Here is a 25,325-nt window from a genome sequence, read left to right on the forward strand (position 1 = left end):
CTGCAGAGAATATAATCAGTCTGATTTCGGTGTTGACCATCTGGTGATGTCCATGTGTAGAGTCCTCTCTTGTGTTATTGGAAGAGTGTGTTTGCTATGACACCCTCAAATGTTTTCATTTGCTAGTTGCTTTAGGTGTAGAACTATGTTATTTATTTTACTTTTTTCTTATTTCTAGAGGTTTGCCTGTATTGCTATGAACCTTCCCCTTAGCAGTGTTTTACAGTGCCCCTTAGGTTTTGGGTTGTTGTGTTTTCATATTCATTCATTTCTATGCATATGTTTATTTCTTCTGTGATTTGTTCGTTATTCAGCAGCGTGTTCTTCAGCCTCCATATCTTGGAATTTTTAATAGTTTTTCTCCTGTAATTGAAATCTATTCTTACTGCATTGTGGTCAGAAAAGATGCTTGGAAAGATTTCAATTTTTTTGAATTTAGCAAGGTTAGATTTATTGTCCAAGGTGTGATCTATCTTGGAGAAGGTTCCATGTGTGCTTGAGAACAAAGTGAAATTCATTGTTTTGGGGTGAAATGTCCTATAAATCTCAATTAGGTCTAACTGTTCTGTTGTATCACTTAAAGTTTGTGTTTCCTTGTTAGCTTTTTGTTTAGTTGATCTATCCATTGGTGTTAGTGGGGTATTAAAGTCTCCCACTATTATTGTGTTATCATTAATTTCCCCTTTCATACTTGTTAGCATTTTTCTTACATATTGTGGTGCTCCTATGTTGGGTGCATATATATTTATGATTGTTATAACTTCTTCTTGGACTGATCCTTTGATCATTATGTAGTGGCCTTCTTTGTCTCTTTTCACAGCATTTTTTTAAAAGTCTATTTTATCAGATATGAGTATTGCTACTCCTGCTTTCTTTTGGTCTCTATTTGTGTGGAATATATTTTTCCAGCCCTTCACTTTCAGTCTGTATGTGTCCCTTGTTTTGAAGTAGGTCTTTTGTAGATATCATATATATGGGTCTTGTTTTTGTATCCATTAAGCCAGTCTTTGTCTTTTGGTTGGGGCATTCAAACCATTTACATTTAAGGTAAATATTAATAAGTATGGTCCCATTGCCATTTACTATGTTGTTTTGGGTTCAGGTTTATACACCTTGTTTATGTTTCCTGTCTAGAGAATATCCTTTAGCATTTGTTGGAGAGCTGGTTTGGTGGTGCTGAATTCTCTCAGCTTTTGCTTGCCTGTAAAGCTTTTGATTTCTCCTTCATATTTGAATGAGATTCTTGCTGGGTAGAGTAATCTGGGCTATAGGTTATTTTCTTTCATCACTTTAAGTATGTCTTGCCATTCCCTTCTGGCCTGAAGAGTTTCTATTGAAAGATCAGCTGTTATCCTTATGGGAATCCCTTGTGTGTTATTTGTTGTTTTCTCCTTGCTGCTTTTGATATTTGTTCTTTGTGTTTGATCTTTGTTAATTTGATTAATATGTGTCATGGAGTGGTTTACCTTGGGTTTATCCTGTTTGGGACTTTCTGGTTTTCTTGGACTTGGGTGATTATTTCCTTCCCCATTTTGGAGAAATTTCCAACTATTATCTCTTCTGGTATTTTCTCATGGTCTTTCTTTTTGTCTTCTTCTTCTGGGACTCCTGTGATTCAAATGTTGGGACGTTTAATATTGTTCTGGAGGTCTCTGAGGTTGTTCTCATTTCTTTTCATTTTTTTTTTCTTTTCTTCATCTCTGTTTCATTTTTTTCTACCAGTCTATCCTCTACCTCACTTATCCTATCTCCTGCTATGTTATTCTACTATTGACTCCCTCCGAGTGTTTTTTGTCTCATTTATTGCATTATTAATTATATACTGACTCTTTTTTATTTCTTCTCAGTTCAGTTCAGTTCAGTCCAGTCGCTCAGTCATGTCCGATGTTTTCGACCCCATGGATTGCAGCACGCCAGGCCTCCCTGTCCATCACCAACACCCAGAGTTCACTCAAACTCACGTCCATCGAGTCAGTGGTGCCATCCAGCCATCTCATCCTCTGTCGTCCCTTTCTCCTCCTGCCCCCAATCCCTCCCAGCATCAGAGTTTTTTCCAATGAGTCAACTCTTCACATGGGGTGGCCAAAGTACTGAAGCTTTAGCTTTAGCATTATTTCTTCCAAAGAAACCCCAGGGCTGATCTCCTTCAGAATGGACTGGTTGGATCTCCTTGCAGTCCAAGGGACTTGCAAGAGTCTTCTCCAACAGCACAGTTCAAAAACATCAATTCTTCGGCACTCTGCCTTCTTCACAGTGCAACTCTCACATCCACACGTGATTACTGGAAAAACAATAGCCTTGACTAGACGGACCTTAGTCGGCTAAGTAATGTCTCTGCTTTTGAATATGTTATCTAGTTTGATCATAACTGTCCTTCCAAGGAGTAACTATCTTTTAATTTCATGGCTGAAATCACAATCTGCAGTGATTTTGGAGCTCAAAAAAATAAACTCTGACCCTGTTTCCATTTTTTCCCCATCTATTTCCCATGAAGTGATGGGACCGGATGCCATGATCTTTGTTTTCTGAATGTTGAGCTTTAGGACAACTTTTTCACTCTCCACTTTTACTTTCATCAACAGGCTTTTTAGTTCCTCTTCATTTTCTGCCATAAGGGTGGTGTCTTCTGCATATCTGAGGTTATTGATATTTCTCCTGGCAATCTTGATTCCAGCTTGTGTTTCTTCCAGTCCAGAGTTTCTCATGATGTACTCTGCATATAAGTTAAATAAGCAAGGTGACAATATACAGCCTTGAAGTACTCCTTTTCCTATTCAGAACCAGTTCTTTGTTCCATGTCCAGTTATAATTGCTGCTTCCTGACCTGCATGCAGATTTCTCAAGAGGCAAGTCAAGTGGTCTGGTATTCCCATCTCTTTCAGAATTGTCCACAGTTTATTGTGATCCACACAGTCAAAGACTTTGGCATAGTCAATAAAGCAGAAATATATGTTTTTTTCTGGATCTCTCTTGCTTTTTCCATGATCCAGCAGATGTTGGCAATTTGATCTCTGGTTCCTCTGCCTTTTCTGAAACCAGCTTGAACATCAGGAAGTTCACGATTCACGTATTGCTGAAGCCTGGCTTGGAGAACTTCTTGAATCTTCTCGATCCTTGTCTCCAGACTATTTATCCATAACTCCATTTTGTTTTTAAGATTTTAAATGGCTTTTCAGTATCATTATTCGGAATTCTTTATCAGGTAGATTCCGTAAATCTTCCTCTTTTTTTTTTGGTTTGGTGGGCATTTATCCTGTTCCTTTATGTGCTTGTTATTTCTCTGCCTTTTCATCTTGTTTAGATTGCTGTGTTTGGGGTGGCCTTTCTGTATTCTGGCAGTTTGTTTTTCCTCTTTATTCTGGAGGTTCCTCACTGTGGGTGGGGTTGGATGGGTGGCTTGTCAAGGTTCCCTGGCTAAGGAAGCTTGTGTCAGTGTTCTAATGGGTGGAGCTGGATTTCTTCACTCTGGAGTGCAGTGAAGTGTCCAGTAATGAGTTTTGAGATGTCAGTGGGTTTGGTGTGACTTTGGGCAGCCTGTATATTGAATCTCAGTGCTATGTTCCTGTTTTGCTGGAGAATTTGCATGGTATGTCTTTCTCTTGAACTTGTTGGCCCTTGGGTGGTGCTTTGTTTCAGTGTAGGTATGAGCTCCTATCGATTAATGTTCCCTGGAGTCAGGAGTTCTCTGGTTTTCTCAGGATTTGAACTTAAGCCTCCTGCCTCTGGTTTTCAGTCTTATTATTACGGTAGCCTCAAGACTTCTCTATCCGTGTAACAAAAGGTTCCAAAAGCCTCTCTATTGTTAGGGTCGGATTTCCAAACACTAGGGGTCCCATTTTAAAATGATGGGTGAAGTTGCCAAAGTCATTCTCCCTCTCCTTCCCAGCACATCGCCATTCAGGGGGACACACTCTGTGCATTGGAGCGAGTTTCTTACCCTCCTCCTCTCTCTCGTCCATTCTCTGCAGCTCGTGGGATAGCCACTGATGGGACTGGAGAAGCAGCGGTGGGGAAGAGGGCAGCAACTGCAGCAGCAACCTCTGGCCGAGGTGCGGTGCCTCCTGCTTTGCCCGCCAGCCCCCAGAATAGACTTTTAAATATAGCTGAGATTAACCTCAACAATACAGATACCAAGTGGTTAAAAGTAAAGGAAGAATATTGAGTGTGTAAGTATTAATGAAAAGAAAGATAGTATTTGTATTAATATCAGAAGAAAAAATTATGTCAATAGTGTTAATGACATTTCTTTGCACTGTTCCTGCTGCTGCTAAGTTGCTTCCGTCGTGTCCGACTCTGCGACCCCATAGACGGCAGCCCAGAATCCCCCGTCCCTGGGATTCTCCAGGCAAGAACATTGGAGTGGGTTGCCATTTCCTTCTCCAATGCATGAAAGTGAGAAGTGAAAGTGAAGTGGCTCAGTCGTGTCCAACTCTTCACAACCCCATGGACTGCAGCCCACCAGGCTCCTCCATCCATGGCATTTTCCAGGCAAGAGTACTGGAGTGGGGTGCCATTGCCTAAGAAACTATAAAAATTCTATGGAAATAGAAGTTTATATATTCTATGAAAATAGACGTTTATAAATCTAATGAGATCTCATGGACAGCTACAGCTCACTTGAACCAGAGACTCTGGTTCAATTCAATTTAATTTAAGCACACAGTTATTACTTTTTAATATATCATATGTTGTATTACAAATTTTCTTCAAATCCTCATTACTTTGACCACTTTGTGTGGTAACAATTCAGTTAAGTATCTACTGCAATAAGGACATATTTTAAACAAATTGAAATTTAAAATTATACAATAAAGCAACTAGTGACATTGGGTGGGTCCTTTAGATTTGAAGCAACACGCAAGATTTTTCTCCATTCTCTTTCAAACCATTTATTCTATAATAAACCAAACTTCAAAATCTGGTTCTGGAGCTTCCCTGACAGTTCAGTAGACTTTGCCTTCCAGTGCAGAAAGTGTGGGTTCGACCCCTGGATTGGGCAGTTAAGATCCCACATAACCAATAATCAAACATAAAACAGAAGCAATATTGTAACAAATTCAATAAAGACTTTAAAAATGGTCCATATCAATCAATAAATAAAAGCTTATTTCTGATTATCTGGGCCTTTGGCTTCCTCAAATTTTGTTTCAACATAAAGAACATGATTTGCAGTCTCAGTATTGAACAAAAGTGGGCTTTCAGTTAGTACTCAAACTCCTCAGAGTATAAGGAATTATTAGCTGTGACATATTAGCTGGCAAGAGTTGGCCAGATCTTCTTTGGGGAACTGTCTCAATCTTAGAGAAGGTGACAGGGAGGTTGGGGGTTGTAATCTCCCAGTTCAGTTCAATTCAGTCGCTCAGTCGTGTCCGACTCTTTCAACCCCATGAATCGCAGTACACCAGGCCTCCCTGTCCATCACCAACTCCCGGAGTTCACTCAACTCATGTAATCTCCCAGGTCACCTAATTTAACCACATTTGGAAATCAAACTAAAGGCTTATGTGTACATTCCATTCCCAGAACCACAGAGGCGATACAACACTTGTGTAGGAAACAAAAAAAAAATCTATTCAACATAAATGCTAGTGATGATTTCACTTTATTTTAGTTTCAAAAGTCAGAAGGGCATTTCCTATTTATATAAGGAGAGCAGGAAAGTCCTAGAACCAGGATTCATGTGAGCTGATTATATGATAAAATTCATTCATCTTACCAATGCAGTTAAGATTCTGGCTGCATTCAGAACATTGCCACCATTTACTCAGAGATAAATGATTTTATCTAATGAGATAATCATCTGGCAAATTTCTATCAAGCTATAGTAAATGATAATAACTTTCAAATACAAAAAATAGATTTTTCCATATATAATTTAAATTAAGTTTTATCTATAAACATGCTGATTCCATATGTTCATTCCCCTTGTCATATGCCTCAGAAGATGCCAAAGTTAAGCAGACTTTTTTTTTGGTATGAGTTTGAGAAATTCATGAAGCATTTGTGTCACATAGGGACTATATAAGAGAAAAGTTAAAAAAAAAAAGACGTTATGCTTCAGACAGAAGAGAAATATATTAAAGAGGAAAAGGGTTACAGTTAAAATAAGTTAAGGGAATGTACTAGTATAGAGATTCATCATTCTTCTGCCTCCTTTGCTACTCTGCACAATACATATAGACTGACTAATTGAAATATCAGAAGGCTATAGTATAGAACAACTTAATATCAGCAGAGGATCTGAAATGTAAAGGTAGAGCAAATTCAATAAGGAAGAATTAGAACAGGATGAATAGTTACACAGAGAGCAAATAGAATTAGTTTAGCCAAGAATTGATACAGGTGTTAAGAGAAAACTTTGAAGTTGTCGGGAAAAATTCAGCTTATTCATGACTTTTTGTCACGTGAGACAACTTGGTTAGGAAAGAAATAACAACAACAACAGCAAAAATGTCTCTAGAATCAAAATTTTTACCTGATAACCAAATTAGCAACATCAGGATAGTGAAAAAAAAAATTTAAAATGAACCTAAAAACAGTTTCTAATATTTATCAGTATTTATGCAAGTTGTTAACTGTTTGGCTTCTTTTTTTTTTTTTTTGCAAAAGAGAGATAATAAAATGATCATTTATTAGGATTAATGGTTCAATAAATGTGAAATATTTAAACCTGCTTCCAGGAAATATTAAGTATCATTATCATTACTTATATTTTATGTCTGTGAAGGACCTGTAATAACAATCAATTTGATATAAATTGTAATAGCTTCATTTTTAGCTGTTAATCTTTCAGTACACTTTTTAATTTTTTTTGTCATGGTGTATGGGATACTCAATGTATACATAAGTATATGAAGAGAAACAAAGTGAAAGAGAAAATAATCAGTACCCATTTCATAGTATATAACTGCTAATTCTACCTACACTGCCATGAAATATTTATATTTATACTAGAAACACTCATATTAAAAATGAAAAAAAATGTTGTTATATATAATGAATTTGTGTTAGCAGCAATGTTAGTCCTCGTAGTTTATGATAGGAAATATTTGCTTTAAATCGCTTAAATATGAAAATGAAGATCTTGTATATATAAAATCAGTAACTCAAATATTAACAAAGGAAACTGGAAATGACATGGGAATTTTGGAAATGTAAGTTATAATTTAAATAACATGAGTATGAAGTCCTTGATATTAAGTTGGAGGCTATCAAGGAAAAACATTTAAGAGGGGGAAAAAAAAGGGGGAACCAGTTAAGTTTTCTAATTATTTTTCCATTTTGTTAGTATAGCATCTAGTTAACATGAGAGAGACAAACTTTCAACTATCCTGCCTAGGAATCAATGGGATGTTTCTACTTTTTTTTTTTTTCCTGTTAGAATATCCTTTCCCCCAAGAATCTTATAATCAAGTACCAAAATGATGTCAAATTCTTGGACTAAAAATATGCTTATAAACTATAGAAGCATAATGGAAAATTAATTGTAAATGAAAGCATCTACAACCTCAACTAAAGCTATTTAAGGAAGTACTTTTACATATTTTTCTGATTATAGAAATGCTAATGATATATTAGTATGTTCAACTGGCACACATAGCACAGCCGAGAGAAGCTACCCCAAATCTGAAGTCAGGAGCAGAAGCTGGGAGGACCCCATGCCTGAGGGGTGGCAGCCAAGAGGAGTTACCCCATGTCCGAGTTCCAGGGCTGTGGCGGAGTGTAACAGGCTGCAAAGGAACAGGAATGAGTGAGAGGAGCTACCTCACATTCGAGATCAGGTGTGTCAGCTGGGAAGAGCTACGCCACCACCCAAGGCCAGCAGCGGCGGCTGAGAGGAGCTACCCCACGTCTAAAGAGCAGTGCCTGCACAGGCGCAGAAGGGCCTAGAGGAGCTATTCCATGTTCAAGGTCAGGAGGGGCGGTCGTGAGGAGATACCCTCATCCAAGGTGAGGAGTAGCAGCTGCAATTTCCTGGAGAAGCCTTGAAGAGATACCCCATGTTCAAGGTAAGACAAAGTAAGACAGTAGGTGTTGCAAGAGGGCATCAGAAGGCAGACATGCTGAAGCCATAATCACAGAAAACTAGTCAATCTAATCACACTAGGACCACAGCCTTGTACAACTCAATGAAAGTAAACCATGCCCATGGGGCCACCCAAGATGGGTGGGTCATGGTGGAGAGGTCTGACAGAATGTGGTCCACTGGAGAAGGGAATGGCAAACCACTTCAGTATTCTTGCCTTGAGAACCCAATGAACAGTATGAAAAGGCAAAATGATAGGATACTGAAAGAGGAACTCCCCAGATCAGTAGGTGCCCAATATGCTAATGGAGATCAGTGGAGAAATAACTCCAGAAAGAATGAAGGGATGAAGCCAAAGCAAAAACAATACCCAGCTGTGGATGTGACTGGTGATAGAAACAAAGTCTGATGCTGTAAAGAGCAATATTTCATAGGAACCTGGAAGGTCAAGTCTATGAATAAAGGTAAATTGGAAGTGGTCAAACAGGAGATGGCAAGAGTGAACATCAACATTCTAGGAATCAGTGAATTAAAATGGACTGGAATGGGTGAAATTAACTCAGATGACCATTATATCTACTACTGGGGGCAGGAATCCCTTAGAAGAAATGGAGTAACCATCATGGTCAACAAAAGAGTCCAAAATGCAGTTCTTGGATACAATCTCAAAAATGACAGAATGATCTCGGTTAGTTTCCAAGGCAAACAATACAATATCACAGTAATCCAAGTCTATGCTCCAACCAGTAACACTGAAGAAGCTGAAGTTGAACGGTTCTATGAACGCCTACAAGACCTTTTAGAACTAACACCCAAAAAGATGTCGTTTTCTTTATAGGGAAGTGGAATGCAAAAGTAGGAAGTCAAGAAACACCTGGAGTAACAGGCAAATTTGGCCTTGGAATACGGAATGAAGCAAGACAAAGGCTAATAGAGTTTTGCCAGGGGAATGCACTGGTCATAGCAAACACCCTCTTCCAACAACACAAGAGAAGACTCTACACATGGACATCACCATATGGTCAACACCAAAATCAGATTGATTATATTATTTGCAGCCAAAGATGGAGAAGCTCTATACAGTCAACAAAAACAAGACCAGGAGCTGACTGTGGCTCAGATAATGAACTCCTTATTGCCAAATTCAGACTTAAATTGAAGAAAGTAGGGAAAACCACTTGACCATAAAAGTATGACCTAAATCAAATCCCTTGTGATTGATTATACAGTGGGAGTGAGAAATACATTTAAGGGACTAGATCTGATAGATAGCGTGCCTGATGAACTATGGATGGAGGTTCATGACACTGTACAGGAGACAGGGATCAAGACAATCTGCAAGGAAAATAAATGTGAAAGAACAAAATGGCTGTCTGGGGAGGGCTTACAAATAGCTGTGAAAAGAAGAGAAGTGGAAAACAAAGGAGAAAAGGAAGCACCTGAATGCAGAGTTCCAAAGAATAACAGGAAGAGATAAGAAAGCCTTCTTCAGTGATCAATGCAAAGAAATAAGAGGAAAGAAACAGAATGGGAAAGACTAGAGATCTCTTCAAGAAAATTAGAGATACCAAGAGAATATTTCATGCAAAGATGGTCTCAATAAAGGACAGAAATGGTATGGACCTAAAAGAAGCAGAAGATATTAAGAAGAGGTGGTGGAAATACACAGAAGACCTGTACAAAAAAGATATTCATGACCAAGACAATCATGATGGTATGATCACTGACCTAGAGCCAGCCATCATGGAATGTGAAGTCAAGTGGGTCTTAGAAAGCATCACTACGGACTAAGCTAGTGGAGGTGATGGAATTCTAGTGGAGCTATTTCAAATCCTGAAAGATGATGCTGTGAAAGTGCTACACTCAATATACCAGCAAATTTGGAATCCTCAGCAGTGGCTACAGGACTGGAAAATGTCAGTTTTCATTCTAATCGCAAAGAAAGGCAGAATGACATTCTAACATGTATACTATCATGTGAATTGAATCGCCAGTCTATGTCTGACGCAGGATGCAGCATGCTTGGGGCTGGTGCATGGGGATGACCCAGAAAGTTGTTATGGGGAGGGAGGTGGGAGGGGGGTTCATGTTTGGGAATGCATGTAAGAATTAAAGATTTTAAAATTTAAAAAATAAAAAACTAAAATTTAAAAATAAATAAATAAATAAATAAATAAAATAAAATAAAATTGAATAGCTGAAAAAAAAAAAAAAAAAAGAAAGGCAATGCCAAAGAATGCTCAAACTACCAAACAATTGCACTCCTCTCACATGCTAGTAAAGTAATGCTCAAAACTCTTCAAGCCAGGCCTCAGCAATACGTGAACCATGAACCCCTTGATGTTCAAGCTGGTTTTAGAAAAGGCAGAGGAACCAGAGATCAAATTGCCAACATCCGCTGGATCATGGAAAAAGCAAGAACGCTCCAGAGAAACATCTATTTCTGCTTTATTGACTATTCCAAAGCTTTTGCCTGTGTGGATCACAATAAACTGTGGAAATTTCTGAAAGAGATGGGAATACCAGACCACCTGACCTGCCTCTGGAGAACCTATATGCAAGTCAGGAAATGACAGTTAGAACTGGACATGGAACAACAGACTGGTTCCAAACAGGAAAAGGAATCAAGATTGCCACGAGAAATATCAATAACCTCAAATATACAGATGACACCATCCTTATGGCAGAAAGTGAAGAGGAACTAAAAAGCCTCTTGATGAAAGTGAAAGTGCAAATGGAGAGGGAAAATTTTGGTTTAAAGCTCAACATTCAGAAAATGAAGATCATGGCATCTGGTCCCATCACTTCATGGGAAAAAGATGGGGAAACAGTGTCAGACTTTATTTTTGGGGGGCTCCAAAATCACTGCAGATGGTGACTGCAGCCATGAAATTAAAAGACGCTTACTCCTCAGAAGGAAAGTTATGACCAACCTAGATAGCATATTCAAAAGCAGAGACATTAGCTTTGTCGACTAAGATCCGTCTCCTCAAAGCTATGGTTTTTCCAGTAGTCATGTATGGATGTGAGAGTTGGACTGTGAAGAAGGCTGAGCACTGAAGAATTGATGCTTTTGAACTGTGGCGTTGGAGAAGTCTCTTGAGAGTTTCCTGGACTGCAAGGAGATCTAACCAGTCCATTCTGAAGGAGATCAGCCCTGGGATTTCTTTGGAAGGAATGATGCTAAAGCTGAAAGTCCAGTACTTTGGCCACCTCATGCGAAGAGTTGACTCATTGGAAAATACTCTGATGCTGGGAGGGATTGGGGGCAGGCGGAGAAGGGGACGACAGAGGATGAGATGGCTGGATGTCATCACTGTCTCAATGGACGTGAGTCTGAGTGAACTCTGGGAGTTGGTGATGGACAGGGAGGCCTGGTGTGCTGCAGTTCATGGGGTTGCAAAGAGTTGGACATGACTGAGCGACTGAACTGAACTGAAGGGATTTATATTTTCTTTTTTGTAGCAAAATCACTTTTGGTTTTTTTTTTTTTTTATTCTGTGATCATATATACTTAATGTCAAACCCAGTTAAAATAGCAGGAGTTCATACACACACACACACACACACACACACACACACACACACACACACATATTTTCCCCAATACTTACAATGTCACTTCGCAAGCAGATCACACAATGACTTACTTTTCAGAGGGACATGCCATGTAGACTATAAGACTGCACTTTACACTATGTTCTACTTTGATCTAAATATTCTCATCATTTAAGTAAAATAATAGCGGTTTACAAATATGCACCAAAAAAATCTGTAGATACTTGATTTTAAAAATTCTAGAGTTGTAGGGCACAAGGCTAGGTATATAGTTCTGAAAGGAGTTTTCAGTATGTGACTGTTCCTATTTTCCTACAACTGTATTTTTGTTGTTGTTTAGTCACTGAGTCATATCCAGCTGTTTTGCATCCCCATGGGCTGTAGCCTACCAGGTTCCTCTCTCCACGGGATTTCCCAGGCAGAAAACACTGGAGTGGTTAGACATTTCCTTCCCCAGGGGATCTTCCTGGCCCATGGATTGAACCTGTGTCTCATGCATTAGCAGGCGGATTCTTTGACTGTCTTTGACCTTTTAACATATTTTTACCTTTTATACCTTGAGGCCAAGTATTTTGAGGGCTAGGTCTCCCCCAGGTTTAGCCTTTAATAATGGCAGTATCACTCTTTCTCCAGATTTTTCAATGTGTTTTTACTCTGTAAAAAGTTTTCTTTTTTCTTTTTTTTCTTTTAACAGGGGGATTATAAGTGAAATCAAGGAAAACACATTGAGTAAAAAATAAAGAAGGAACACTGAAGGTAAGCTGTTGTTGAAGGCTTGGCTTTTACACATTTTGACTGATTTTCCCATTAACAGGAGAGAATCAGCAACAAAGGGAGTGATGAGAAGACAGTTACTGGCATCAAAAACGAATGACCTTCAAGTCATTAACCTCCCTTCCCAGAATATTTTATTGCACCAAACTCTTCTTATGGAATTTTTCATCTCCCTGTTTTTAAGTGTGTAGATAAGCAGGTTTAACATGTGGACAATAATTGTGTAGAAGAGTGTAAACACCTTATCTTCTAGTAGTGTTGTGACAGGTCTAATGTAAACAAAGATGGAAGGTGGGAAAAGAGTATCATGACTCGGATGTGGGAACTACAGGTGGAAAGTGCTTTATGACAGCTTTCTGCAGAATATGTGTGCATGTTATACAAAATCAAAATGTAGGAGGCCATCAAAACCACAAAGATCACCAGTCTCATCAAGCCAGAATTGGCAATGACAAAAAAGCCAATTTTGTGTGTATCAGTGCAGGCTAGTTTCAACAAAGGATATGCATCACAAAAATAGTGATCTATTTCATTGGGGCCACAGAAAGGTAAAACAATCGCAAGAAGAAAGAGACCAAGAGAATGAAGAAGTCCCCCTGTACATGATGTTATGAGAATTGAGTTATGTTTTTGTCTGTTCATGATGATGGCATAGTGGAGAGGTTTGCAGATGGCCACATAGCGGTCATAGGCCATCGCTGTGAGGATGAAGACCTCAATCCCTGCAAAGAAGTGTGTGTTGAAAAGCTGTGTCATGCAGTTTTTATAAGAAATGAACTTTTTCCCCATCAGTAAGTCAGTCGTGAGTTTGGGTGTCACAGTGGAGGTGTAGAAGAGATCTGAGAGTGCAAGGTAGTTAAGGAAGAAGTACATGGGCTGGGTGATTAGCTGACTGCATGTAATAGAAATCATGATCAAATTCCTCAACCAAATAGCCAGGTAACAGAGTAAGAAATATAAAAGCAGAGGATCTGGACTTTCTTGTCCATAGAAAGTCCCAAGAGAATAAATTCAGTAACATTATTTCTATCTTCCATGATTTGATGATGTTCAAGAAAATTATCTGAAATGACAAAGGTAATGAAATGAATCAATGATGAGAAAATGGAAACCTAATATCTACTTAAAATGGTACCAATGACTTTTAAAGACATGCTATTTTGAGACCCACTCAAATCACTTTCATTTAATAGAACTCTTTTGAATATCTAGTATTAATATTCTTCTAAGAGCTAAGAATACAGTGGCAAATTAGAGAAAGTTCCAGTTTTATATAATTTAAATTATTTTGTGAGGAAACAAGAAATATTTGTCAAGAATGAAAGAAGAGATAATCTTAATAGTGTTAAGTAGGGTGACATATAATATGCCCATGTAGGATGTAAAATAGAAGTAACTACAGAATTTTCTTGATTAAATGGTTTCAAATGAAATCACAAAATTGGTGTAGGATGTATGGGTGGGTTTTACAGTGCTTGGCACATAGTCAATGCTAAATAAATATAAATTAAATTAAAAAAAGCAAAAGTGGAAAGCAAACGATGTGCTATAGTTTTAAAGGAATAATAAAAGAAATAAGGAATCATCCATTAGTCAAGTAATTCATGATAAAACTGAAGAACAAGTCATTTTTATGAGTGGACTCATAATCCGTGTTTTTTTTTAATTTTAATTTTTATTTTATTTTGCTTTACAATACTGTATTGGTTTTGCCATACATTGACATGAATTAGCCACAGGTGTACATGAGTTGATTTATAAAAGGAAATATTTCCATCATGTGAAATACTCCATGAAACTTTTCTATTTCTTAAACTTTATTTGTAACATGTATAGGTTAATGTATCTACAAATCTGCTTTTTCTATTTGCCTACATTTCTCTTGCAAGATTGTTTCCTCTTTCAAGATAAATTTACTTTCAGAAGCTATTTGAGTTACATCTTATAGTTTCATAGGTTGGAAATATAGAAAAAATGGGCTTCTTTAATTCCAAAATAGTTTCTCCCAAACACAATACAGTAAACACAATGTAGCACTTCTTCCCTTAATTTCTTAGAGAATTCACCCACACAATCTGCAAGACTATATAAAAGAATGTTTTGAATTTTCTAAAATAGAAACACTTTTACCTTCATTCAGCTAACCATCTGGTAAATACACTATATGAATAGACAAAATATCTAGTTTTTTCCTCTCATTCTGTTGTTTCCTTCTTCATTCCCTAGGATCCCAGGCTCCCACTCATAAAATAAGAGAAAAGATAGTGTCTGAAGATCTCTCCAGATTCCAATACTGTGTGACTTCTGAGTCTCCATTAATTTGGGGAAGATATCTGTCCACCTCTCTCCTGCCTTCCCTTCTCTGCTTGATATATTGAGACTATTAAAAAAAAATGCAGTATCAGCAAATGGTTATTTCCTTACAGTTCCTGTGCCTGTTTGCTGAAAAACTGAGGTAAATATCTCTTTATATGCTATTTTTAAATTAAAAAATTACTAAATATGAAATTTCTTAAAGCATATCTGGAAAGTACTATACATTGAATAATTGTTGGCCATCCTCTACAATTACTAAGGACTTACCTGGTGGCTCCAATGGTAAAAATCTGCTTGCAATGAAGGAGATCAGGGTTCAGTTCCTGTGTTGGGAAGATCTCCTGGAGAAGGGAATGGCTATACACTTCAGTAAATAAGTTTGCCTAGAGAAGTCCATGGACAGAGCAGCATGGTGGGCTATATATAGTCCATGGAGTCACAAAAAGTCAGACACAACTGAGCTAGTAACACATAATTACTAAATACAAGATCAAGGCCCCAGAGAAAATGTAAGTACACCAGCACAGGCATTGCATATTGTACTATCCTTCCCTGAACAATATAAGAAATATTATTAATATTAATATCAGAAACTTTGGAGGTAGACCTGAGTTCAGCACACAGCTCTGATACTCAAATTCAGGAGTCTTCACCTTCTTTAACACTTTGTCCTTCTTCCTTAAAATAACCATGCATTGCTTAATTTACAGGACTATTGTGGAATGTAAATAAGCTTACATATACAGAACTTGATGCTCAACATGCTAGTTTCACCTCCTTCCTCTTGAAACCCCCATAGTGTTATAAATTTAGGCAGTCCTTTAACTATTCAAATAGTAGTAGATTCTAGCAATTAAGGTTATAAGTTCTGGACCTACATAGACTGAGACACCAGCTCCAAAATTCTCTTGGAGCATAATCATAGACAAAATATGTTACCTCAACTTCTTCATCTATAAAATGAGCAATACTGTAATTAACTCTGAGGTCTTATGTAATAGCTTAGGACGCAAAGAGTTGGACATGACTGAGCGACTTTCACTAGGACTGAAAGTGAAAGTGAAAGTCACTCAGTCATGTCCCACACTACACAGTCCATGGAATTTTCCAGGCCAGAATACTGGAGTGGATAGCTATTCCCTTCTCCAGGGTATTTTCCCAACCCAGGGATTGAACCCAGGTCTCCCGCATTGCTGGTGGATTCTTTACCAGCTGAGCCAGCAGGGAAGCCCTTAGGACAGACACTGGTATATATTAAGAAAAAAAATTTAGTAAACATTCATTGTCGTTGACATTATGTTTGTCATATCAATGGATATATTGTATTATTCTTACTATACATTTGAGCTTATTTAAAATGTGTAATATTGTAACATGGAATAAAGATAGATAGATAAGACATAGCATAGATTCCCTGCCATAAACAATCTGCTATTTCTTACCTGAAGGCTGTAGTTTACAGAGAAACATTCTATCATTAAGCCAAATCTTTCCCTCTGGTCTGGATTGCACTGACTTCCCCACATTTCTAAATGTTCTGCGTATTTCAGTCATTTAATACTTTTGTTTTATTTCTTTGCAAACTAATTAATTCTACCTAAATTAGACAGATGTTTGTATTTCCCTCATGTTTTTCTTCATTTCAAAAATCTCATTATCTTTTTTTTTTTTTTTTTAATTTTAAAATCTTTAATTCTTACATGCGTTCCCAAACATGACCCCCCCTCCCACCTCCCTCCCCACAACATCTCTCTGGGTCATCCCCATGTATCAGCCCCAAGCATGCTGCACCCTACGTCAGACATGGACTGGCGATTCACTTCTTACATGATAGTATACATGTTAGAATTCCCATTCCCCTAAAGACTCCACCAGAAAATTACTAGAGATCATCAATGAATATAGTAAAGTTGCAGGATATAAAATCAACACACAGAAATCCCTTGCATTCCTATACACGAATAATGAGAAAGTAGAAAAAGAAATTAAGAAAACAATTCCATTTACCATTGCAACGAAAAGAATAAAATACTTAGGAATATATCTACCTAAAGAAACTAAAGACCTATATATAGAAAACTATAAAACACTGATGAAAGAAATCAAAGAGGACACTAATAGATGGAGAAATATACCATGTTCATGGATCGGAAGAATCAATATAGTGAAAATGAGTATACTACCCAAAGCAATTTACAAATTCAATGCAATCCCTGTCAAGCTACCAGCCACATTTTTCACAGAACTAGAACAAATAATTTCAAGATTTGTATGGAAATACAAAAAGCCTCGAATAGCCAAAGCAATCTTGAGAAAGAAGAATGGAACGGGAGGAATCAACTTGCCTGACTTCAGGCTCTACTACAAAGCCACAGTCATCAAGACAGTATGGTACTGGCACAAAGACAGACATATAGATCAATGGAACAAAATAGAAAGCCCAGAGATAAATCCACACACATATGGACACCTTATCTTTGACAAAGGAGGCAAGAATATACAATGGAGTAAAGACAATCTCTTTAACAAGTGGTGCTGGGAAAACTGGTCAACCACTTGTAAAAGAATGAAACTAGATCACTTTCTAACACCGTACACAAAAATAAACTCAAAATGGATTAAAGATCTAAATGTAAGATCAGAAACTATAAAACTCCTAGAGGAGAATATAGGCAAAACACTCTCAGAAATAAATCACAGCAGGATCCTCTATGATCCACCTCCCAGAATTCTGGAAATAAAAGCAAAAATAAACAAATGGGATCTAATTAAAATTAAAAGCTTCTGCACAACAAAGGAAAATATAAGCAAGGTGAAAAGACAGCCTTCGGAATGGGAGAAAATAATAGCAAATGAAGCAACTGACAAACAACTAATCTCAAAAATATACAAGCAACTTATGCAGCTCAACTCCAGAAAAATAAACGACCCAATCAAAAAATGGGCCAAAGAACTAAATAGACATTTCTCCAAAGAAGACATACGGATGGCTAACAAACACATGAAAAGATGCTCAACATCACTCATTATTAGAGAAATGCAAATCAAAACCACAATGAGGTACCACTTCACACAAGTCAGAATGGCTGCGATCCAAAAATCTGCAAGCAATAAATGCTGGAGAGGGTGTGGAGAAAAGGGAACCCTCCTACACTGTTGGTGGGAATGCAAACTAGTACAGCCACTATGGAGAACAGTGTGGAGATTCCTTAAAAAATTGCAAATAGAACTCCCTTATGACCCAGCAATCCCACTTCTGGGCATACACACCGAGGAAACCAGAATTGAAAGAGACACATGTACCCCAATGTTCATCGCAGCACTGTTTATAATAGCCAGGACATGGAAACAACCTAGATGTCCATCAGCAGATGAATGGATAAGGAAGCTGTGGTACATATACACAATGGAGTATTACTCAGCCGTCAAAAATCTCATTATCTAAACATAGGAAAAAGAAGTCTACCACTTAAATACTATCCATTCAAGTAGGCTGTTAGAAAAATTCATCATTCATTTTTGCTTCTGCATAATTTTAGAAGCATACTGGTGTTTTGATTTGGTTTGTTTTTTTTTAATGCTTTTATTTCTTAAAATTTTTATTTTTACTTTATTTTACTTTACAATACTGTATTGTTTTTTTTATTTCTTAGTATTTTATTTTTTATAAAAACTCATTTTTTTATTTTTTATTTTTATTTTTTTTAATTTTAAAATCTTTAATTCTTACATGCGTTCCCAAACATAAAACCCCCTCCCTCCTCCCTCCCCACAACATCCCTCTGGGTCATCCCCGTGCACCAGCCCCAAGCATGCTGTATCCTGCATTGGACATAGACTGGTGATTCGATTCTTACATGATAGTATACATGTCTCAATGCCATTAATATCCGGTTTCTTCATGGCAATACTGTCCACTTATCTTCTGGGCCACTCCATTCTTTTTCATATTCAACTTTTTTCCATCATGGAATCCAAATGGATAACTGTTAATCAAATTTATGAAATATTAAAAAGATAAATAAATCTAGTAATATTTTGATAGTTTCTGAGAGATATAGCACTGACAACTTTAAGAGCTCACGTGCAAATCACAATTCATGATAATTGAAGACAGAATGTTTCTGCAAATAGTGAAAGTAGCATTTTAAAGATTCTGGAATTTTTCAAAGTTTTGTTAGAATGCTTAGATCATAGATAAAATCAGAATGATTCAAATATTCATTTTAAGGAAAGTCACCAGTATAATTAGGAACTGGATTTAACTTACCAGCTGCTTAACTCATCAGACAGATTTCTTATGAGGCCTCACACCTAAAATGAAGTCAGAATTTTAAAAATTACCATTTCCATGCAGCATTCCATTTCTAATTGCATAACATGTTATAAGAGAACTCATGAGTTCCACTGATAGGGATGTATTTGGCAAATTGAACTAACTTTGAGATACTTTTAGCACAAAATTTTTCCATTTCTAAAAAATAAATGTGTCTCTGATATTCTGCCTTTGCCTCTATAGAAAATTTGAATATATAAGTATTTATATATGTATGTACATATATATTATATATTCTTTTTGATGTTGAATTAGCATTTAAGGAGAATTCTGAAAAATGTTTAATATAGAATAGGTCTCAATATCTCTGAAGATTTAAAAATTTCCCATCAGTATACTTTGCCAAAGATGTAAACCCATAGCTTCAGTTTCTCAATTTCTACCTAATAAATAAATATGCCAAAGTCCTTAATTACATTTCCCTATTGCATCAACATCCAAGACACTACAATTAGGCATGGGACGTGGAGAATGTAAGGAATGTTGTATATAATGCCCATTTGTCAGGACAGGGCAGAGTCAGCTAGCTGAGGGAAGCTGAAGTGAGCTGCCATGGGAAATACTGAGAACCCTACGGCCAGAATTAAAGGTTCAGAGAGTAGACCTAGGACTTAAGATTGAATTTTCCCTAGGGGGGAATAATTTTTTTCTTAGGGCATTACAGTTTCTAGGTGATGCCCAGAAAATTCTCCTATGCTTTAGAGTGGTTTTTGTTTGTTTGTTTGTTTGTTTTTGTGGGGTGGAAGCTCACATGCCCCCATGGGTTCTCTTGTCAGATGCACAGATAATTTCCCAATTTATCTTTGCATGGCTAACTCATTACTAAAACGATGTGCTTTTTCTGATTGAATTTTCCATATGTATTTGTATAAAATTTATTTTTAAAAGAACTATAACAGAAACATACAATGGTTTCATAAATTCATTCATATAATATATTTACTATTTCCTACTTCTAAAAGGTCTGATTGGATAAACCTTACTATGGAGAATGCATTTGCTGTTGTTTAGCTGCTAAGTCGTGTCCAAATCTTTTGCAATCCCATGGAATGTAGCCCACCAGACTCCTCTGTCCATGCAATTTTGCAGGCAAGAATACTGGAGTGGGTTGCATTTCCTTCTCCAAGGGAATTTATTGAGCCAGGGATCAAACTCACATCTCCTGCATTGGCAGGTGGGTTCTTTACAACAAAGCCACCAGGGAAGCCCTAGAAAATGCTCTGTGGTGAACAAAACCCTCAGTGAGGATGGAGACTGAAGAAGGAGACTGAAAAGGAAACAAACAAACAAATGTATAATTACAAATAGTATATTTAAAATAAATGAATGGGAAGCTGTGGGTCTTTTCATTTTAATTTATATAAGTTTTACTCAGTTGTAAATCTTTGACTTTTTAATGTTATAACGATATTTATTATTTAGTTGTTTCTTGAACTTTACTTTATGTAATTCCATAAGACAATCATATTTTCTCATCCGTTTTGTTCCTGAAAATGTAGTATTTACATATGTTCAAAAGCTGAAATCATACAACTGAATTCATCTTCTAAAAAAATTTACTTTGTCTTTATTGTCTGTCTGAAAGTTTCTAAGATCTTTTCATGTATCACTAAATTTTTTTAAACAGTCAGTGGGTATCTATGAATGGATATATTTCTATAGTTTCTTTAAAGCTTATCATTTGTCAAATGATGCATTTTAAGAGAGAACATATTTGTGTTTTTATACAAATGTTGAATGAACATGTCAAAGATTCTACTGAACTTATAATTAATATTTAATTTAGAAACCACTAAGATGTTACCATTGGTTCAGACAAGAGTTCCCCACATATTTATAGTTATTAAGGGGTGCTAAAATGAATTTATAAGTTTATGCAAAACTAGTCAAATATACAAAGGGCTATCATTAATTGCGTTTTTCCTGACACAATTTGAATTTCTATGGCCAGATATTGTTAGCATTGGTATTATTTTGTGTGAATCAACTTCTCTATTTTGGCTTGCAAAATATTTTAGCCAAAGTTAATGAAAGGTGGATAATAACCTGAATGCAAGAACTGGTAAAATCATTCACTAAATTACAAAGAATCTCATCATCATTTCTTGATATTTTACATGCTATTAATGATCCAGCTGGAGAGAGAAATATGGCTATGTTCTTGAGAAGCTGAAAAGAGAGATCAAAATGCAAAAGTGAAGGAATTCCCTAGTTAATGATTGATATTGAAAATGACATGTTTGTTTATTTTATTAAACTGCAGTCTATTTAATATATTGTGCTGGTTTCATGTATATAGCCATGTGATTCAACTCATATATATGTGTGTTTATATGCATGTATATTTTCCATCTCATTACTTTTCATTATAGGTTATTACAAGATATTGAGTATAGTTCCCTGTGCTAAACAATATATCATTGTTTTTTATCTATTTTATAGGTGGTAGTCTGATTCTGTTAATCCCAAACTCCTAATTAATCCCTCCTCTCCCCTTTTCCTTTTGATAACCATAAGTTTGTTTTCTGCTTCTGCAAGTCTGTTACTGTTTTGTAAAAAGTCCATCTGTGTAATTTTTTTTTCTTAGATTCCACATACAAGTGATTGCATATATTTGGTTTTCTCTGCCTTACTTTACTTAGTAAGATAATTTCTGGGTCCATCTGTGTTGCTGCAGTCTCCAATTATTTTAGTAATTCATATTCACAACTTTTATTCCAAGAGTAGAAATAAAACAGAAAAAAATTTGTGTTAATTTTTGAAGTTTTATTTTTCAATAACAAAAGTGTGGTTGGATGGAAGATAGGGCTTCTGAAGCAGAGGGAAACTTTGAGGGTTGGCTGGCTTTCTTATTAAAACCCCTCCTTATTTCACACCAGAAGGTGATCTTTCACTTTCCTGCTCTGTTATGTTCTCTGATGTATATACTGTGTATGCCCTATCCAGGAGCTTTAGGATAGCTGTCAAGAGCTAGGTTTAAAACAACAAGCAAATATGTTAAGATGTTTTTGCAAGAATTTCTAGCACTTATTTTAGGCTGTTTGCTAGGCATTTAAAACAGTCATAGAACTATGCTATTTTTATTTTTGAATCGCGCACCCATTTTGAGAATTCTCAACACTGACAACTCATTTTGTAGCTAGCATGGCTCTCTCTACAACTTGAAAACAAATTCTCATTCAAGCAAATCAAACCCAGGTCTCCCACATTGCAAGTGTATTCTTTATTGTCTGAGCCACCAGGGAAACCTAGTAGGAAAATGACATTAATATAAGTCCCATTCTCACACCCTCACCACTCCAAAGGAAAGTTATTATCAGAATGGTTACATTTCTGATGCATAACAGGAGACTGGACAATAAAATAGCTCATACTAACTGAGCACATACTGCATAGCCAAGCAGTATTTTCAGTCCTGCATATATCTTCACAAGACTGCGTGCTGGGCTATTATCACTTGATGGATGGTTTGTTGAGCATATGTCCTAGTCCTTATAGTTAGTAAGCAATTCTGGGTCCAGAAGAGATACCCATAACAAATATACACTATCAGGTGCTGGCCTTAGCCAGAGTTGCAGTTCATGTTTACACGGACAGAGTTGGGAGAGACAGTTCCTTCAGTTCAGTTCAGTTCAGTTCAGTTCAGTTGCTCAGTCGTGTCCAACTCTTTGTGATCTCATGAACCACAGCATGCCAGGACTCCCTGTCCATTACCAATTCCCAGAACCCATCCAAACCCATGTCAATCGAGTCAGTTATGCCATCCAACTATCTCATCCTCTGTAGCCCCCTTCTCCTCCTGCCCTCAATCCCTCCCAGCATCAGAGTCTTTTCCAATGAGTCAACACTTCGCATGAGGTGGCCGAAGTACTTGAATTTCAAAAGAAAAGAGTACCAGTGTTGGACACATAAGAAGCTCCAGATGCCACTGGCTACAAAATTATGAGAGTAGAAATCTATATTTTTAAGAAATAGGGTTGTAGGTCCAAAATTTGGCCATTTAGAATATTCTTTAAACGATGCAAGTAAATGTTGGAATTATCTTCTAAATCATTGCTACCTGGAATTGGCTTTATTGATTAAAGTCACATATAAAATGGGGAACATGTGTTCTCAGTGTTGATTTGTATTACATGATACCTTTGATAGTCTATTGCTAAATATCTAAACTGATTACAGAACCAAAAGATCAGAGGGGAAGAGGAGCTATAAATAAGAAGACAAGAAAACTAGAAAAGAGTACGGCAGAGAGTCTGGATAAATCCAGGGAGTTGTAAGCTCTTGTTCATATTTGAATCTATATGTTGCTAAAACAAAACAAAAAACATATACATTTTAAAGTTTTCAGTATATAAAATTCATATATTCAACAAGTTCAGTGGTGAAAATCAGAGGTATGTTTTAGTTCATTTCATTTCTTACTGTGATATGGCACCAGAGTTTCTTTATGGCATTTTTCATTTCTGTTTCTCAGTGTGTAGATTAGATGGTTGAACACAGGAGCAATGATAGGATAAAAAAGAGGGAACACTTTGTCTTCTGGTAAAGTAGTTGCTGGCCTGGCATGCTGCAATTCATGAGGTCCCAAAGAGTCAGACACGACTGAGCTACTGAACTGAACTGAACTGAACTGAACTGAAAGTAGTTCCTGGTCCAACGTAAATGAAGAATAAAGGAGCAAAAAAGAGGACCACCACAGTGATGTGGGAACTGCAGGTGGAGAGAGCTTTGTGGCAATTCTCTGCAGAGTAGGACCTGACAGTGTATAACATCACACCATAGGATAGCAACAAGACCACAAAAATCACCAGGCCAATGAGGCCCGAATTGGCGATGACAAGGAGACCGATTGTGGTGGTGTCAGTGCAGGCCAGTTTCAGCAAAGGTTACACATCACAGAAGTAATGATCTGTTTTGTTGGGGCTGCAGTAGGGTAAAAAGATGGCCAGGAGAAACTGACTGAAGGAATGCAGGAAGCCCCTAGGGCAGGAAGCACTGATCATTGCAATACATTTCTATCTGGTCAGGATCAGAGTGCAGCACAGAGGCTTGCAGGTGTCCACATAGTGATCATAGGCCATCCCCGTGAGGATGAAGACCTCGACTTCCCCAAAGAAGTGCATGGTTAAGAGCTGTGTCATGCAGCCATGGCAGGAAATGGTCTTCTTTGCTGCCAGCAAGTCAGCAATTAACTTGGGGGTCACAATGGAGGTGTAACAAAGGTCTGTGAGGGAGAAGTGACTCAGGAAGAAATACATGGGCTGCTTCCTAAGTTGACTGGAGGGGATAGAAATCATGAAAAGTAGGTTTCTGATCAGAACTGCAATGTAACAAAGTAAGAACAGTAAAACAAAACAAAACAAAACAAACAAACAAACAAAAAAAAAAAACAACCCACACAGTGAATTTCAATTTCCTTTTTCTGAGAAAGTCCTAAGAGAATAAATTCTGTGATGTTATTCCTATTTTCCATGACTCAGAGCGGTTTGTAGCCACCTGCAATTAGTTTTCAGTCTTTATAAATATGTAAATATAATGATGCATAGTATTCCTTGTCATCAGTTCAGTTCAGTCACTCAGTCTGTGTCTGATCCAACTCTTTGTGACCCCATGGACTGCAGCATGGGGCACTTTATAACAGAAAGTGTTCAAAACTTGAAGAAAAAAAATTACTTTTATTTTAAAAAGCTTTCCTTACGTTCTTTTTGTTTATGAGGAAAATATTAATTCCTCATAAACAACTTTGATACTTGATTTGAAAACTAACACTGTGGAATGCAGTATATTTACATAATAATTCTATTAGCATGTATTATCAACCATAACTGGATATTATGCCCTGGTAGAATTTAAGAAATGGTACTTTGGAAAAAAAAATATCAGTCATCTCTTTCCTGGCCTCACTATTATTTATTGAGAAAATAGAAACAGAAATGAAACCCTGAGAGAAAATAAAAAGGCACAAATATATGAGATATAATATGTGGGTAATGTTATATGTGAAAAATTTCCTTGCATCCATGCTAGCTGGAAATGTGATAAATAGAAAAAAAATATAAACAAATTTGGAATCATGAGGTATATATACATGGCCAAAATCAGCTATATTTATTTTGTGCCTAATTTACAAATGTGCTTAATTTATAGATAAAATATTATATTTTATAGTCACACAAAGGGATAGCAAGCAAAGTATAATTACCTCAATTTTTTCAAAAGGTATCATCTCAAACTTTAAAAATACGTGTTTTAGATATTCAGTAAGGCATTGGAGGATACTAAGTTTCACTTGAATTTTAGGCACTTAAATTTTTA

The 25,325-nt window shown here is 36.8% G+C and overlaps 1 protein-coding gene and 2 pseudogenes across 1 annotated transcript in view; 1 reads left to right on the forward strand and 2 right to left on the reverse strand.

Annotated features, from left to right (window-relative positions):
* LOC138429775 (olfactory receptor 4P4-like) overlaps positions 1–12,325 on the forward strand; it is a 30,390-nt gene extending 18,065 nt beyond the window's left edge. Inside the window, exons 2-3 of the mRNA XM_069571502.1 lie at positions 3,969–4,166; positions 12,279–12,325. Coding sequence (XP_069427603.1) covers positions 3,969–3,980 — 12 coding nt within the window. The 3' untranslated portion in view covers positions 3,981–4,166; positions 12,279–12,325. The remainder of the gene's footprint in view (positions 1–3,968; positions 4,167–12,278) is intronic.
* Positions 12,326–12,461: 136 nt separating this feature from the next.
* Positions 12,462–13,395, reverse strand: LOC138429688 (olfactory receptor 4P4-like; annotated as a pseudogene).
* A 10,016-nt stretch (positions 13,396–23,411) lies between these two features.
* Positions 23,412–24,483, reverse strand: LOC138429335 (olfactory receptor 4P4-like; annotated as a pseudogene).
* Between the last annotated feature and the right edge of the window lie 842 nt (positions 24,484–25,325).

This window comes from Ovis canadensis, chromosome 24, assembly GCF_042477335.2.
Source record: "Ovis canadensis isolate MfBH-ARS-UI-01 breed Bighorn chromosome 24, ARS-UI_OviCan_v2, whole genome shotgun sequence".
NCBI classification, from domain to species: domain Eukaryota; kingdom Metazoa; phylum Chordata; class Mammalia; order Artiodactyla; family Bovidae; genus Ovis; species Ovis canadensis.